We start from the raw sequence: 18,603 nt of genomic DNA, 5'->3' as shown, positions 1-18,603 counted from the left end.
GAAAAGAAAAGAAAAGAAAAGAAAAGAAAAGAAAAGAGAAAAGAGAAAAGAAAAGAAAAGAAACTCTGATGCTGAGCTATAATTGGAATCAGACCATGCTATGAGTCACTAAGTGGTGCAGAATCCACTGGAAAGCAGAAAGAACACTGGAAGGAAGACAAAGTTCAGGACATCAGAGTGTTTTTGCCTTGTTAAAGCAATCATAAGAAGATTAAGGAAGGCACTCAGAACATTACTGAAAGCTTTTGCATTTCTATAGCAGTACAGAACTCACTTATTTTATCAAATATTACAGTTTTTACACTATTTTCTGTCACTATTCTTCCAGCTTCTCTGTTGACTGTATATGTTATTATGAATCCATTCACCTCACTCTCTACCAAGCTCAGCATAAAGATCTCATGATGCTAAGTCTGAAACAATCACTTCAGATTCTCCAACTGACCAATAAATAAAGTGCAAGATTTTACAGGGAGCTGCAATCTCATGTGCATTATCTGCATCCATATAGACGGAACATCTAGAGAAAATAGTCCTGAAGCTCATTCTGCTCATTTTTTCTTGAAAGGCTTCCTGTTTTCCAGATGTTTTCATCATTTTAACAAATTATTTGTATTTTGTTTTCTCTCTATTCAACTCTTTTTATGCTAGTCTATTCATTAATGTGCAAGACCAATCTCCTCTCTCTTTTGTGGATTACTGAAATCCATTTATATAAAGGCTGGGATTTAAAACAGCAGGCTAGCTTATAAAGCTACCAACATATGTCCAATGGTACTGCCTGCGCATGTGGATGCATCCTAGATTTCAAACTCTCAATCTCTCAACACACCATTTGCACAAAATCCTTCGTGCTTTTATTCTAAGCTTTGATAGCAAGCTTGCAATTGCTTTGTTCAATTTTAAGTTGCACTTTCTAGCTGCTGTAAATGAGAATATGTAGCTGCCACGACTATTTTATTGTGTGTTTTTTTCTTTCTTAGATAGAAAATGACTTTGTGCTTGCACTTCCCATCTGTTGAAACGGTGGTATTTGAGATTGAGGAACTGTATTTGGACATTTCCTGTATTTAAAATGACCAACTGAATTTACCTACACTTTTTCCTTGGGCATCTGTGAACTGTAACAGATGATCTATAATAAGCTTTTATTTTTTTTTAATTATCGTTAACAAAAAAAGGAAATACTTTAGTGGGACTAGAGAGAACTGTGTAATACTGAACTCACTACCCCCATCCTTTTTCCGATCCTGAAGCAGAGCTTTGTACATTCCAAGTATTGACTTTGAAGATCTAGTTTAAACAGAGTTGCCATCTCCAGGAGAAAAGAAACTCTCCAATCCCAGCTTTTCATGAACCAAGCTGAGGCACAGAAAGTGCACTCTTTTGCTGGTGATATACACACACAGCTTGTTTACACATTCCAATACATCTTTGTCACCTTTGCCATCAAGGAAGTACTCTCTCAATTCCTCTCAGATCAAGATTATATTTTCAAAAGTATCACAGTAGCAGAGAAACTCCAGTGTAAGCTTCAAAAGATACTTGTAAGTTATGGACAGATAACTTTTCCTAGACACTCTAAACCATTCTCTCATTTCTTGGATTTAAGGTGTCCATGGTCTCCCATATGAGATGCTTCTATATTAGCAGTTGAACATTCTTTATAAGCTAGATTATTTTGAACTAAATGGGTCAAATAAAGTCTTGTGAACAGCTTTACTAGCAGGTCTGAAGGGGCAGTCATCTCTAGGACAGCAACATAAGCAGCTGAGGCATAACTTGGACTGTTACAGTGAGATGTGGATTACTGTCTAAAGTAAAATTTTCAGGTATTTCCAATGAACAAACAGCTGTTCAGATAAAGTGTTTTGACTTCTGGATGTAGGAATGGAATGTTCCAATGTTTCTGGAATGGAATTGGAATTAACAAGATAAATATTTAACTAATAGCTCTTTTCAGGGGGGTCTTCTTACTTCATCAGGGGTTTCTGATAGTCTCTGCATGCTCAGCAGATAGGTGAAGTAATTTATAGTCACAGAGATTAGATAGATGGAGTAATTTAGAAGTACAAAGACAGCATCTCCTATCTGTCCATCTATCTAGAATACCTCTGAGCCTTGAGTCAAAGATAAGCTAGACATTCCACTCCTAAACAGTGTGACAAGGATATCAATAGGCTCATTATATTGAAAGACTACTAATTTTTGTTGCAGGATGGACAAGACCTGAGTGATAGAGAATTTAGGAGGAGAAGTTAAATAATTAGCAATATATATGTTTAGATAGCAACACTTTATGTTTAGCCAGTATCCATACGTTTAGTTAAGTGTAGGGAACCTGAAGTACTCAGCAAGATAAGCATTGGGCAATAGAGCATAAAAGATGTAACACTCTCTCTCAGGTGCACTCCTGCTTGCAGGATGCTCACCATTCCAATTGTGAGTAAAATCTGCTTTTATCAGAGATACCATCCTGATAAATTATTTGGATATTTCCAACATGGGCAGCTGTACTCAACAGTATTAGCCCACAGCCTTATTCTTCAGTTACATGAGTAACTAAACAGAAATCAGCCACCTCCTTCCCAGCCTCTGTGCTTATATTTCCTTTCCACAGATACAAAAGTGAAAGCGAGAAAGGCGGAGTTGTGTGAACCTAGTTTCTAATCAAACTTACAGGCAGACAAAAGGCAGGGCATACCAGAAGTTAGTAAATCTAAGTTTCAGAGTCAAGGAACGTCAAAGACATTCTGTGCCTACAGAAGAGACTCCTGCCAATTCATTTTATGCAGCAGTTTGGGAAGATGATTTAGCTTTGCCAGTGAAGAAAAGGTTATGAGACTGAGCCTCTTCTTGCCTAATCAACCTCTTTTATATGGAAATTTACCCACGGGTCATTCCTGAAGCTTTTTCTCTTCTCTCTCTCTCCTGTTTTGTTGTTGTTTTTAATAAATAAAGACTGCTGCCAAGCTATCTTTAATTCTGTGAGAATCGCAGATAACATTCTTCCTAGAGAAAAAGATCTAAAGTTTACCATGGTGTAGAGTTTGAACTATGAACAAAATATCCTTATAAGCTACATACCAAGTCATTACACAGCTATATGTTTTACACTAGAGTGAGAAGCTAGCAAGTTTGGGAGGCTTAGTGCCAACACTAAATAAATAATTAAAAAAAAACCCCATACTTACCAAACCAAGCCTGTTGTTCCCCTTGGACTTCTATAGCCAAACCAAAGTCTGCCAGTTTTACTGCTGCTCCCTTGGATTTGCTAGCTAAAAGTAAGTTCTCAGGCTTCATTTGGAAAGAGAAAAAAAATCAAGATTAAAAAATAAGTAAACATAATTTAGACAGCTTTTTCCCCTTTTTTTGTTGTTTTTGTTTTGTTAAGGTGGTCTGGAAAAGAAGAAATACTTTAGAGAAGTGAAAAAGAAAGAAAAAACACCATGCATTTTCTCTATAAAAGTTAAAACTGTACTTTCCACTCTTCGGAAGAATCAGTAGGTCTGTAAGCTACCATCATGATCCCATATGACAGCAAGACTGAAAAGTGCAAATCTTCTGGAGAAGTACATAAGCTAGAACTGCCACACGGCATTGTGATTACTGTTTGTTTGATAGGACAATTCAGAGAGCCCTAAGAACTCACTGCTTGGAAAAAGCCGCTGAAAAGCCCCAAAGCCCACATACCCTTTGATTCGCAGTCTGTCCTGCACAGTTAGTAGGATTTGGCATTTCTAACCGCAGACTGTATGTTTTGCATGACAACAACAGCAGCAGCCATTTTCACATTAGTATTTAGAGGGCAGGTGTATTTGCAGCGCAAATCTTTCTACAATAAAACAGCACACCCACATTTCTGCTTGCCGAGAACCTACTGCAAATAACAATTTAAGTCTGGGAAAGTTCCCACTTTGCTTTTTTAGGGCATGCTGGACACATCTGAAATCAAGGCTTCACTATACCTACACAGTTAAAAGTAAAGATTTGATAATAGTGGTGTCATTCTAACCTTCATGAAGTATCCTTTGAATGTCAGTTAGCAAGTACATAGAATGTTAATCACCCAAAGATAACTTCATTCTAGGAACCCTAAAATTTTTTTACCTTACAAAATACTGAAGAATTCTACAGAACATTTCAGAAAACTGACTACTATTTTGTTTTCTTGACACTTCTTTTTTCTCTATATCTATTATTATTATTTTTTTTTTAATCAGCACTTTAAGCAACGCCACAATGCTTATCATTTAATCACACTAATTTAAACATATAGTCATGCACGTTCTTGCAGGTTCTCTTGTCACAGTGAGAGAAGTTTACAGTAACTATTTCCCAAAGCAATGGATGATCCTTTGTGGTTATGATCTTCAGCAGTCCAAAAGCAGTGAAATGTCTCATTCTCTTGGTTGAAAGAGAACTACTGATCTACCAAGCCCTTGTAAGTTGGAACATAAGGTTCCATTTGAAATAGTAGTTTTGTGTTCTTTGTTGTTCATTATTTATTTATTCCACCACACACTTTTATCTGCAAAAGTGCTCTACAAGAAACACCACCATCACGGGTGAATATTTTTCAACAGAAGATGAAGCAGATTTACTCGTATGCCACAGACAACAGCCTTTTGAGGAATGTTGTGTGGGACTATACTCCTCAACAACACACAGCTGTCACTTCTGGATGATGAAAGGCATACCAGAAAATTATCATGCATGAACTTGGAATGACTGCAAGAACTTGGAAAATGTTAACAGCCCGGTCTGGGCCATTCAGGATCCTGGATGCAGTAATGTCACCCCATGTTACTAGGACTGGCTGCAGTCAAGTATGCAGAACAGCAGTGCTAACTACTGAAATTACTTACAAATAAATTAACATGATTTATGCCTTATTTTTTCAAAGGATTTTATTCAAAGAGATCAAGTACTATTTCTCTGTGTATTTTTCCTGGAATACAATTAGAGTTGAGTTGTTATGGTACTGTTGCCATTTTTTAGAAACTTTAACTTCCACAGGGAATGCAAGTGGGTAATAATCACAGAGTTTAACAAAAGCAGCTAATTGCCAAGAACTGAAATTCCTTCATGGAAGTGCATTTTTACCATCTGCTAAAGACAGACTTCCACTAGGAGGTCAGTTTATTCCAGACATAGGATCCACCACTACTTTGACTTACACAAGAGAAAGTAGCAACAAGCAATGTAGCAGTTGTGAGAGGCTGCAAACGCTCCACTCTTTTGCCACCATGTTCTACTTAAGGATGATTAAATGAAATCAATTGCTCAACTGTTTGAATCTCCTTTATCATTGCTCTCATCACACACCCCCACATGCAACATCAAGCAGTTTAAGGATCCATGCCAAGCCATAACCATCTTCTGTGTGTGTTGTTGCTCTGCTCACAGGTCTCTGCATCTTCTTTTCTGCACAGGGAGTCCTGCTGGGATTTTACCACAGTCTTTCATTTGACTTTTTTTTTTTTTTTTTTTTTTTTTGCCAGAAAGGAGCAAGTGAAGAAAGAATGCTCACTCTTTCATGAAGTTTTCACTTTCAGAAAAGAAGCTGGGTACTGCAGTTTGGCAGGAACACTTTTTCCTCATAATGTTTCCAGTTCATCCTGTATTTGCCAGAATCAGAAATCCACACATTTTGCCACAGTGAACAGCTGGATTTAATGCATAACTGAAGAAATACATATTTCATGGAAGTGTATGAAGGGCTCTAGAAAGCATTCCTTACTGTAGCCTTGTAAACTGACTTTTAGGCTATAATTTACTTCTTTTATTCCTTTTAATGCTAAAAGCACCAAATTATGTGTGCTGTGAGGACAGGAAACTGTTGGAGCTGCTGGACAAAATTACATTTTCTCATTTAAACTTGTTCCATGTTCCATGTTATCCTGCCAACCAAGAGCTAAAGCCTGGGTAAGGACCTGCCCATGTTGTACAACTGCGACCTGGGGAGATCCACAAGTGCAAAACAGATTGAAGATTTAGAGTCTCTCCAAAATTTATTATTCTCTAAGCTTTCAGAGCATAATGTTTTATGGTCACAGATGACACAGACCTTTCCAAATTCAAACAATAACAGTTGTTTACTGGGAATTAGAAGGATGGCAATATATAAGACAGCATTCTGAGTCCAAAATTATTATTTATGATAACTACCAGAACTCTCCTATCCTGGGAGGAAACTCCTACTCCATGTAACTCATATGGGAAGAAAAATAAGTGACAGGTAAGCCACGCAAGAAAGAATTAGTGTGTTCCACTGCCTTAGCCCACATGCCATTTTTCTTCTGTAAAAAATCTTCTATTTCAGATGGTATGCTTCCACCTGCTTCCAAATTGAAATCTTCTTTTACTTGATATCTTGAAGCCCCAGCGTCCAAACCGAGATCTCCTCCTTTTCCACAAGGCTGGTTTCCTACTAGCTCTGAGAGACTTGTCACTGACTTTCCCAGTAAAAGAAAACAATCTTTAATGGTTTCTTTCTATGCCAATCTGTTTAAAATGCAGGAAACAACACTCTCCAGTCATTTGAAAATGTACATAGCTAAGAAAGAGGTAACACTCAGTGCAGGAGTTTTCTTTCAAAGGCTACTATTCCAATGCTAAGTAAATATTCATCAGGTAGGACCGTCACGGTGGAAATGCCGTAAAATTTCCAGCTTTCTAGAGACTTTCTATAGCACACACATCCGAAGGAGAGACATTTCTGTGCCAGCAGTCTCACAGCAGCTGGCCTTTTCTCACTAACGTGTGTGAAGTGCAAACTGACAGTGTCCACTTTATGTTGATGAGAGACAGCTCTGGATGCCCCAAAAGCTCTGAAAGACTGTGTATTCACTACATATGTCAAATGCTTGGAAAGTAACTACTGTTTTCCCTGGTACTGAGCAGAGGATGGTGGACTTGGATGTCCAAGTTCCCGGGGCTCAGCTAGGTATTAGCTCGTGACAGGCAAGCCACTGCGGATTTCCTCCAGCGAGCGCTAGAGGCTCAGCGAAACAATGAAAGTAAAAAGGAAAAGGTTTAAATTTCCAGATCTCGCGGCTGTGAGTTAGTTCGCTGTTCTCCGCTGCCTCACGGCGCACGCCGCCGGGCAGAGGCTCCGGCTGGGGAGGGCTAGGCGGGGCAGCAGCACTCACCTTGAGGTCGCGATGGACTACGCCCATCTGATGGCAGTGGAGCACAGCCTCCAGGATCTGCTGAATGCAATGACTGCATGCAAACACCAGGGGCGCGTGTTAGTTAAAGCGTGCACCGGCCGCCCGCACGCCCGCAGCCAGGCGTCGGGGCGGCGACGAGGGGCAGGCAGCGCGGGGCCGTGCGGGCCGGGCTGGGGGCGCCGCTCTCCCCCACCGTTCCGTTCCGCACCGCTCGGCTCCGCGCGTACCGCCCCGCGCCGCCCGCCGCTCAGAGCACGACGGCCTCAGGCTCCGCCGCGGCAGCACAGGGCCGACCTCCGAGACGTGCCTCCCTTGGCTCGCTCTGCTTTCTTTGGACTTTTTAAATTTCAGGTTTCCTGTTCAAAAGCAATGTTTTCGCAAAAGCGCGCGGATTTGGCCAATTTGGTGAGATCACAGCAAAGACTGGAGCTCGTCTGTACATTTTCCTGTTCATTTACTAAGGCCTTACAAATAGCAGCCGCTGAGATAGAAACCGTTGGAGGCCAGGTGTTTTAGGTAAATCATTAACTTCTCTCTGTCCAATTTTGCCAGCAATTAGCATCACTTGCCTGAGGGTTCGTCATACTCTAAAGCAGCAGTGTGCGACCGGCTGTTCTGCCACTGCAACCCCGGGCTCAGCGCATTGTCGTGTCAATCTGCAAGCTGACATACATCACAGCCAACGTTCACCTCCATGGGCGTGCACAGCGATACACGGACAGCCTCAATAAAGTACCAGACACGTTTGACAGCATAGGACAAATCCAGAGCCGTGGGAAGAGACAGGTTTTTGGCAACCATTCCCCCTTGTGCCATGATGTATATTAGGCCTGTAGACTTGCAAACTGGAAAGAGGCATCATGCATTATTTGTCGGTCTAGCTGTTTGGAGTGAGTAGGATAGGCAAGGGAACATTGCAGCCAACCCACCCCCTGCCCCTGCCCAGCAGAAAGAAACAAAATTCTTTATCCATTTGATGGGCACCAGATACTGACCTTCAGGTCTCTGTGAACTATGCCATTTAGATGACAATGATTAACACTTTCTAGAATCTGCTGTATACAATGACTGCAAAGATACAAGGGCAGAATGGAAGGGAGAACATTTTAAAGGCACATAATCACATTGAATACAAAATAAAACTAAACTTAAAAAATTATAAAGAACAAAAACAGTTTTACATCTCCTGACAAATCTTGATTGTACACTGAACTGGAGCAAAACAATGCTAAAAACTGAGATATTTCTAGCTCTAAAACATTAAAAAAAAAAAAAAGAAGAAGAAGAAGAAGAAAAGAAAGCAAAAAAAAAAAACCAAAACAAACAAACAAACAAGAAAACAACAGCAAAAAACAAAAAACAAAAACCGCAAGAACAAAGTCAAAAGGACCAAACCAAAAAAGACACTTCACATGGAACATAAAACACCTGTTAGAATTACAGAATCATTAGATTGTATTTTCATTCAGCAGTATGGAAACTTTCTCCAGCTTCCAAAAACTGCTACTAGAAAAACAAACTAGAGACAATAAATTATTTGGTGATATCTCTTATATTTGTTGAACATTTTCACAATGAAGTTAACGTTACACAAGTGCTGAAGCAAGAATACGTTCAAAAAATGAAATGAAAAACAAAATGAAACAAGAAGTCAAAATTAAGGGAAAGCAAGGCATTTCTCATTGTGAATCTAATGGTTTCTTAAAAACTATTATCAGAATAAATAGCTAAGTCATTCTAAAAGGTGGCATGCATTTTCATTTTAAATTTTTTTTAATTGTCAAGCAATAGTTTAGTAAAGAGTCGCTCATGAAATGGAAATCCACATTAAAAATAGAGACAGGCATTTTGTTTTGGCTATTTAAACAAAAGAGCACCTATTTTTTCATGTCCAGGTTTGCAAGTTTTGGCCAGCGTACAATGCCAAAAAGCACAACTAATATATTCATCTTTTACAGCACTGCAACTTTTTAAGATGTTTTTCAGCACTACAAGAGCTCATGAATTTTCGTTTTTTTAAGACATCCTTGTGGCAGAAGTCAGTGACTGTAAGAAATAAACTGTAGTAATGGGCCAGAGATTTGATTTGGTTCATCCAAAATGTTTTGGCCATGGAATTCAGAAGGAATGGTCATAAATCAGTAACTGGAGTCCAAACCTGAAAACCATTTCTTATGCAAATAGCTCACAACTTGCTGAACTAGATTGCTCATATGAGTAAAGACTACTTGCATGAGTAAGGGCTTGCAGGAGCAGACCAATATTAAAATCCTAGGATATGTATCTAAAAAGTCCATTAACTATTTCTAAGGCATACACACACTCACAGACATACAGGCACATATGCACTATATATATAAATATATATATATACACACAAGTATATATATATATATATAAAAATAAAGATACAAAATTAATAGAAATTTCATTCATTTGATCAAGTTTTACTAAATATATAAATGCGTATATATATCTCCAATATATACATAAGCACAGCCCTTCCAATATGCAATAACTCTAGAACAGAAAAAAATCACTGCAGTTTTCACTTTCAAATCACAATTATCTTAAAACACACAATGGCACCATATAATGGTCTTTGGCATCAATATTATAAACTTTGCCTGAATCACAGCAGGCAAAAATCACCAAAATTTTCTTTAAACATAGCTCTTCTTCTTCCACCCAAGTAAACTACTAATCCTGTTTGCTCTTCTACTCTATGTTCTGCCATGTTTTGTTCTACATTTAAATGTTTACAATACTGATGTTTCTTACCATTCCCCCAGAAATTAGTCAGAGTATTGAACAGGGAAAGCTTCCTAATATTTTGCCTAACTTCTTGTTTGTTCCTTATTATTATTATTATTATTATTATTAGGGATACTTAATGTTTTCCAGTTATCTACTAATTCCAAATATAAAGAAATCTAACTGTGCCTATTTAACTGTGCAAAATGTATATCAGTGGTGGTGTGTGGCTATGAAAGCAGAAAACTATGATGATTCTTCAAATTTAGTCTGAATTAGATTTTCTGTGTAAAATTTAGTTGTAGGACATTTCTTCCTTTTAAAAAAAGCAACTGACCACAAAGTTTGAAATTCATTATTGCATAGAAATATTTAAGATTCATTACTGTATGAGGACAACTAGATTCTGAGATGGAAAAATAGCCTGATGTTTTATGCCAGCATGCAAATTATGATAATCTGCCATTTATTCAAGTTTTTCAACAAGCACTTGCAGCAAATTACTAGAGATTTCAAATCTGAGCTCAGACAATGAGATACACAGTATAATTGCTTATTGATGAAACACAACAAAAAAAAAGTTTAAATATGAAAAGCAAATTAGGACTTCTGAACCTAGAAAAAAACGATACTTAATGTAGTATTCTTTTAAGACCAACATATATTCAAATTTTAATCAGCAAATATAAGAGCCATCAGATTGCTGAAATATTATGTCCAGTTTGCAGAAGGGAAAACTGGATAATGTTTTTAATCCAAATCACTAGTTTCCAAAGATTTATCAAACTGAGATTTAATTTGAGCTTTTGCAGGCCAGCAGACATCAAATCTTGTGTGATCATCACCACACAGTCTTGAGCTCAAGACCCCAAACTGCCTCTTCCCAGGTGTAAGAGAACTCTAGGAGAAATCCAAGAGTCTCACAGACTCTGCTAGTCTAACTGATGCCAAACACCATGAGATATTTAAGTACCTATACTTGTACTGGTACACTAAAGACAACATCAGAAAAACACATTACTTACCTGGCATCTGCTTCACTGTAATACTCTCTTGCAACTATATCTTCAAACAATTCACCTCCAGTGACTCTGTTAGAAAAAGTAAGACAGGAAAGGGGATTTCAGAAGAGAAGACATATCTTAAACGTAGCTTGATAGAGAGAAGTCAGAAAGGAATAACTGAAATATTTGTATAGAAATGAAAGAGATTTTGACCTGCAAAGTGAAGGGACTAAATTGGTAGGTTGGACAAATTACATGATTACATCAGCAGCAGTGGAAGAGCAATCATAACTGGAAAATAAAAGCAAAGAGCAGCAATTATTTGGAATATATCAGTTAAGTGTATCAAAAGCAAGCAGTAAAACTATGTGAATATAGGGGAACTGTCCAGAAGACAAGATTGTGGCTTAAGTTCAGAACAGCCCAGGATAAGCTGAGAACTGCAACGTAAATTAGACATAAGAAAGGATATAATAATACTAAAAAGGGAAGTATAGATTGAAACAGAACAGAGGTTTTACACATGTACCAGATCAGTTTGGCTTTTGTACTTTGGTTAGAAAAAGAATTTCTGAGCTGGAGGGAAAGTGTCAAAAGTAGTAGTGTACTATATAGTGTAATAATCAGTTAATTGGCATTTCTTTCCATAAAATATTTTCAGTTGTCTTTTGTCTTTGTCAAGAATGCTTTAGTGAAATTGCCACTTAAAGTAAGTTAGTTAGAGGCATTAGTAGTGCAAAAGAAGTATATGAGATAGAGAATTAGTAACGGAGGGAACTGTGCGTGCTTATGTATTCAGGATTTCACTGTATAACCAATAGCTTAATACTAGGACGTGGCTAAGAAAAAAAAAACACGTGTTGTTATAAATGAAAGATGACAGCCCAGAATGAGTCACTAGCAGGATGCTGCTTAGAATGCATTTAAAGTAGGGTAACAGCTATCCCTACAAACAACAGTAAAACCTTTCCTCATATATCATACACAGTTCTGCCATGTTCAGAAATGGGAATTAAAACAGCAATATGAATGGAAAATTGCTAATAGGCTATCCATTCACTTACTCATCCTGCCAAAGGAAAGTCAGCTAAGCTTGGCAAAAAAATATTTTAAGACTAAAAATGAATAATAAAAACAAAAAGCATAAACCATTCTCTCTATAAAAGCTAGTTATAAGGAGCAGTATTGGTACAACACTAAGTAAGCACATTGTATCTGAATAAATACAAGCTTGAAATCAGGAGAGGTTTAGTAGCAATTGGTGAACTGGCATAATGAAAATGGTTTAGTTAAAGTAGAAGAGACAGCTGCTCTGTTTTTAAGATGAAGATTTATGAGCTTTTAAATAAAATCATACATTTGTCTGCCTGTGTTAACTGGACTCAGAAACAGGAAGACCTTTCCAGTACTATACTCTTACTCCAGGGGTCATCCTCTTCTCTCAGGTAACTAGTGATAGGACAAGAGGTATTGGTTTTAAGTTGCACCAGGGGAGGTTCAGGCTGGATATTAAGAAAAAGTTCTTCTCTGAAAGAGTGGCGAAGTATTGGAACAGGCTGTCCAGACAAGTGGTGGAGTCACCATCCCCAGAGGCATTCAAGAAAAGGGACGTGGTTTAGTGGGCAAAGTGGTGATGGGTTGATGGCTGGGCTAGATGATCTTAGTCTTTTCCAACCTTAATGATTCTATGATTTTTCTTTTATAGAATGCACTGGAATGCTTTCACAGATAAATGCAAATCTTTGTATACTTAAGGTGTTATGCTGAACTGTTGAAAACCGATGCAAACCCTGCAAATCCACAAAGTGGAGTACCCTCGTGCATAGCCTAAACAAAGCACCTCTGAGCAGAATGCATGAGTCAATCTGATTCATGCTTTCCAAAACTTTGATTCTACTGATAGGCCAACATCAGTAGTTCCTACGTGGATGATCAGTGTTTGTATTTCATGCCTATTTATGAATGTAGTGAACTTTCATATAGCAGCACATTGTTACCTCAGAATGAAGGTCCAAAGTTAAAAGCTAGAGTAGGCTATAAGATATTTAAAGATTAAAATGCTTAAAAATCTAAACAACAATGAATGCCTTTATTGAATACAATTAAGTCTAATATAATTAGGAAATTAAAAGTAAGTAAATTTGGAATCTTCAGAAACAAAGCATTCATTTGCAACTTGATATACTAACAGTTCCTCTTAGATCTGCTACTTAGATGATGACAAAAGGCACTCACTCAACCAGTAACACAATCTCTTTCTTTGAGAAAGCCAGTTAAAAACTTGTTTTTGTGTTTCCATTTACATTTGAGTTACATCATCCTTTTTTTGAGTTCACAACTTATTGACTTTGGAAGATAATCACTACCAGGTAACTATGCTATTTTGTGCAAAAGTCTGCAAAAAAATCTGGAAGAGATAAAAACAGAAGGTTCTCTAATTCAAACTCTCTTTCCTTTGCCTTCTACCTTCCCAAAACACTTTGGTTGCTCTAATACAAAATGCTTAATTGATGCATATTTTGACAGTCTTCGATATCTCTGTTCTGCATATATGTTTCTCTACCACAGTTCTGGTAAACAATAATAATTCTCACTTTGTGATGAATGCAAAAACAAAGGATTCTTTGATGTTATTCTTCCCTAAAACAGTCATTTTTGATCCAAGCCAAAAAAGAAAAGCAAAAGCTTTTGTCATCAAAGCAAGTTTCAGTTGGATAGAACACCAAACTGATGCTTCTTGAGAGCACTAAACACTCTTATTTGCTGACACAAAACATTTGCTTGGCATTCATAACCATTATTAAACGATGAAAAAAATGAAAGCAAGAACAGAGGAGGGGAATTCAACTGACAAGAAAACAAGTAGTCATGCTATCACTGCTGTCATACATTAAGAGTAATTCTCAGAAGATAGCTAAATGGCTATAACAAAGGTAGGTAGTACAGGGGACTAAGAGACACCAGAACATACGTGTGTCTTCTGAGACTCTGGCTCAGAGAAATTCTTCACAGCAGTGTTAATAATCTTTTCTAATTGAACATGAGCAAGCCATTTGCTCTTCTAGAAGTCAAGAAGTCTAGAAGTCAACTGTACCATACTAAAAACTGTGTCTTCCTTTGCACTGGGCTCATGAGACCCACAAATCCTCCCTTTTGTCATTCGCAGTATACAGCTGATACTGATGTTCTGAATTGAGTGTAAGGGAAGGCAACGAAGGTGGTTAGAGTTGGAGCATGAACTGTACAATGAGTGACTAAGTGAACTATTAAAATGAGAAACTTCAGAAGAGATCTCATTGCTGTCTACAACTCTGTAATGGATGGGTATGCCGAGACAGCAGGAAAGGCAACAGATACAGTGGAACAAGAGAAGTACTAAATAGATAAAAGGAATTTTTTCTCCTGTTTATTTTTTTTGTGATGCACATATTGCTCAAAGAGGTTGCCAAATTTCCATGTTTGAAGATGTTCCAACCTCAACAAATCCCTGAGAAACATGATTCAGTTGGACCTGGTTCAAGAAAGGTGGTTAGACCAGATAACCTCTAGGGATTCTTATCAACCTATGTTTTTCACTGATTGTGTAAATAAGAAACGCAACCAACATTACCAACAGCCTTCTCTTTATACTGCATAACAGTTTAATACCAAAGCAGTTTCAAAGCATTTTACTACTTACTAGACATCTTTTTGCAAAGTAGTTTTTTTTGCCCTGCATTTACAATTACAAAACACGATGACTAGTGAAAGACCTGTGTTAACCAGCATAAACTACACAATTACAAGAGGTCCTCCATGATGAGGTTTTTGTAGCCTAGCAAAGGCCATGACCTGAAATGAAAGTATGATGTGCTTTTTGGAGAATGCATGGCTCAGTGATAGTGCTCTGTTACCAGTAAGAGCATTGAATTGCCTTACATGGAGAGGTGTGCTGAAATGAGAACTCTTGGAGGTGTTGCTTATCAACAGAAATACTTAGGCTGATCTCTAAAATTAAATTACAAAAGGATATCAAAATGGGATTTATTTATAGTTTGACTACTACTTCTGTAAAGTACTTTCTTTTCTAGACTAAAATAATTAAAAACTGATATATTGTGCCATTCAGGAAAAAAATGCCTGATACACAGATCTTAGTCTACAATACATAAATTAGAAGCAAACTATCGGTAAAGCTAGATTTTCAAGTATTTCCAGACAGACTGTATACAATATAAATGAGGATTGTAAAGAAAAAAGAAGTAAAAAAATGAACATACAAAAAAAAAAAAAACCAGCTAATTTTGATCCTACACTAGAAAGCTACACGAGCAGCAGCCAACCTATTTTCTCCTCCCAAAATTAAAATACAATGTAAATGATGAGGTGGTAGCTCACATCAAGATAATCATGATACAGGTTTCAGTATCCTCTAGGGTACAACTAAAAGCCACTGGCTCTCAAATTCTTCTTGTTCTTGTGTAATTTTAAAGCATACTAAAAAGGTAACAAATAAAACATATGGATTTGTTTAAACAATAGTAGTGCAAGCACCATGCAGAAACAGGAAGGCTGTCTGCACCAGGAATATCTTTTGGAAGAGCCACTGAGAGGCATGCACTGCATATACAAAGGATGCTATTTCTATTTAATCTCCAAAGATGTGTAAGAGGCAGTTTTTAACTGCTCTATTCCAAAACCTTTTGGACTTGTCTTTCTACAATAACTGAAAAACGTTACCACATTTAGAATATTGAATACCACATTTTCCCTTTTGGAAACATTCACAGCAATGCATAAAAGAATATTTACTTCATATGCCATAATCAGTTGGTAAGGAAAACTTCTAAATATGAAAAAATGAAAAAGTCTTCATGATTGTATAGGCTCTTTCTCATTTCTTAAGCTGCATAATAAAGGTGGGGGGAAACAGTCCTATAAAAATGACAGCATGCATCTTTAGTTTTTTTTTTTTTGTTTATCTGTGACACAAAGTTTCAGGCACTTATCTAGGCAGATTGTTCTGCAACTAGCCATTTTTTCTTCCTTCTACACATTGCAGTCCCTCCACTTGGAATTCAACAGCAATGCCAGGATTCTAAATGTGCCAATTGTTATATCTCAGCAAGTGCATTAAAATGAGAGACACTGAGAAAAGAGAATTTCATTGACTTGCACAAAAGAGTCTTCAAGTGCTACAGCTGTTTCCATTGAGATACTGCATCTGACAGAATTGGTTGGATTTGAACTCATGTAACATTATTAATACTGAAAACATTATTAATACTGAAAACAATCTTCTGTATGCTTAGCTACTGAAATGGGTTGATTAAGAGACACAAATCCTAACTACAGTTGTCCTAACCATTAGAGGAAGAGGAGTAAGAAATGTTATAAAGTCCATTACTAATTTTATTATGCACACCTTATTATCAGAAATCACTTTACCTATTTGTAGAAAATTAACTGGTGCAAGTACTTTGCTTGGGAGAAGTATCACAGAAGGCTGCCCTGGTTAACTTTTTTTCTTTTTTAATTTTCTTTAATATGGAAGAATAATGTTAATAGATCAGTAAAATGACTGTTCCTTGGTCATGACACCAAGGAGACATTTTTCTAATTTGCCCAGTAAAGTACAAAATAGCACCCATACTCCAAAATTAAATGACCATTTGCATATTTCAATTGTATATTCAGAGTGAGTCAGCAACCAAAAGAATTATATATGGCACATCAATACTTCAGGACAGCTAATTCTCTCATAAGCAGCGCTTCTTACAGGAACATCTCAGTGCTGCCAATAAAAGAAGCATTCCTTCTAGCAGAAAGCATTTCATTAAATGTTAATTGTCCAGATTCCACAAGGATTTTAAAAGACTTCCACCTTCCCATTTTGCAATTAGAACTCTTCAGCCAAATGCAAGCCTATAACAAGGTACCTTAATCACTTTTTTTCTCTCCATATGAAAGTAGAATAATCACAAAGGTACACAAGCAAAGCAGCAGGCTTCTCCTTCAGACATCTCTATGACATTTATTTACAAGAATCATTAGAAATTCAAAATAGAATGTGACAGTGATCTTTTTTTCTATTTGCAGAAAAAGATCTCTTCCTCTGCACTTTATGTGGGATGCAGGTTAAGGGAGATTTCTCAGGAAACTGTAGCAGCAAATCCCACACAGTCTGAAAGAAATCATTAAGATAAAAACATGATAGCACGTGTGGGTGGAGTGACAGTGTTATACTACAATTGAGCTTCAGCAGGAAAAATAAATAAATAAAAGTATGAACTTGGCCTTCATATTAAGAAGTCAATATAGCAGCTCTTTTATGCTCATTTAAACAAGCCACTCAACTATATATTTATAACTGTAGTAAAAAGAAGTAGTTTCAATAATCAATAGTATTGTTAAGTAACAAAGCAGCAATTTCTTAGTTTGAATGTAAAATGAACTATGAAAACCCATCTTTGGCAATGAGGCAAAGTTCAAGAATGGAAGAGGTAGTTTTTCCAAAGATACTACCAGTAAGTACAGTTACCACCTTTACCATTTAGACGTTTTGCCTTTGCAAAAATAATTCACTTTGATTAAAAAAAATCCAAACGTAAAAAGCTGTACATATATGTTAAAGCCATCCTTGTTTGAAGAGGCTGAAAAAACAAACGTATGGACTGCTCTAGATGAACAGCAGATGTATGAATCTATCTCTGTTTGTCCTGGACGGAACTGACACTGAAGTAAAGGAAGTTTCAGCCCAGTGCAGAATATTTGATACACAATCTTTTTGTTTGTTTGTTTGTTTTTGGCAATACAGTACTTAGCTGATATCAGATACATAAGTTAATGTAAAGGTACTCTAAGTGCAATTACAGTAGGCCACATTAACATTACACTAATACAGTACAAAACTAAGATGCCACCAGTTTACAAAAAGGAGACTGCTCCCAGAACTAGAAATTCTATGTATATTTCTTGAAAATGTTCAGAATTAAGAATATTTTACCAATCCTACAAATAAATAAATAAATAATCATTTGTAGCCCTTACTTTAAAAGAAAAAAAAAAAGTACGTGTCAAAAAACAAGAATGCACATTATGCCCTAGAACTGCTTCTACACCAACAGTTGGAATGCTTACCTGCAATATATGCAAATCAGATATAAGTTCCTGTTGTGCTCACTTTAGATCAGAATACCAAACCCTGAAGGCCTTCACTGCAGACAGACCATGTACTTAATATTTTTGTATTGCTAGTCTAAAAGTTTTGAAGGTCTTGAAGAAGTCCTCTCCTAGTGGGTGACACATTGGCCCATGAGCCAGCAGTGTGCCCGGGTAGCCAAGAAGGCCAATGGTATCCTGAGGTGCATGCATTAAAAGGAGTATGGCCAGCAGGTCAAGGGAAGTGATCCTCCCCCTCTACTCTGCCCTGGTCAGGCCTCACCTGGAGTACTGTATCCAGTTCTGGGCTCCCCAGTACACAAAAGACAGGGATCTCCTGGAAAGAGTCCAGCGGAGGGCCATGAAGATGATAAAGTGCCTGGAGCATCTCTCTTATGAGGAAAGGCTGAGCGACCTGGGTCTGTTCAGCCTTGAGAAAAGAAGAGTAAGATGTGATCTTATTAATAATCTTATCTTATGAATATCTTAAGTGTGGGAGTCAAAGAGACACTGCCAACGTCTTTTCAGTG

The 18,603-nt window shown here is 37.3% G+C and overlaps 1 protein-coding gene across 15 annotated transcripts in view; it reads right to left on the bottom strand.

The window, feature by feature from the left end:
• Positions 1 to 18,603, bottom strand: part of CAMK2D (calcium/calmodulin dependent protein kinase II delta) — a 158,815-nt gene that overhangs the window by 48,159 nt on the left and 92,053 nt on the right. For all 15 annotated transcript variants that reach the window (XM_042872079.1, XM_042872084.1, XM_042872085.1 and 12 more), the window contains exons 5-7: positions 10,955 to 11,020; positions 8,171 to 8,243; positions 3,195 to 3,297 (exon numbers count right to left, since the gene is read on the bottom strand). In XM_042872079.1, coding sequence (XP_042728013.1) covers positions 3,195 to 3,297; positions 8,171 to 8,243; positions 10,955 to 11,020 — 242 coding nt within the window. The remainder of the gene's footprint in view (positions 1 to 3,194; positions 3,298 to 8,170; positions 8,244 to 10,954; positions 11,021 to 18,603) is intronic.

This window comes from Lagopus leucura, unplaced genomic scaffold, assembly GCF_019238085.1.
Source record: "Lagopus leucura isolate 7727_CA_CO unplaced genomic scaffold, USGS_WTPT01 Super-Scaffold_100004, whole genome shotgun sequence".
Classification (NCBI taxonomy): Eukaryota; Metazoa; Chordata; class Aves; order Galliformes; family Phasianidae; genus Lagopus; species Lagopus leucura.
This window is presented reverse-complemented; position numbering and strand designations above follow the sequence as displayed.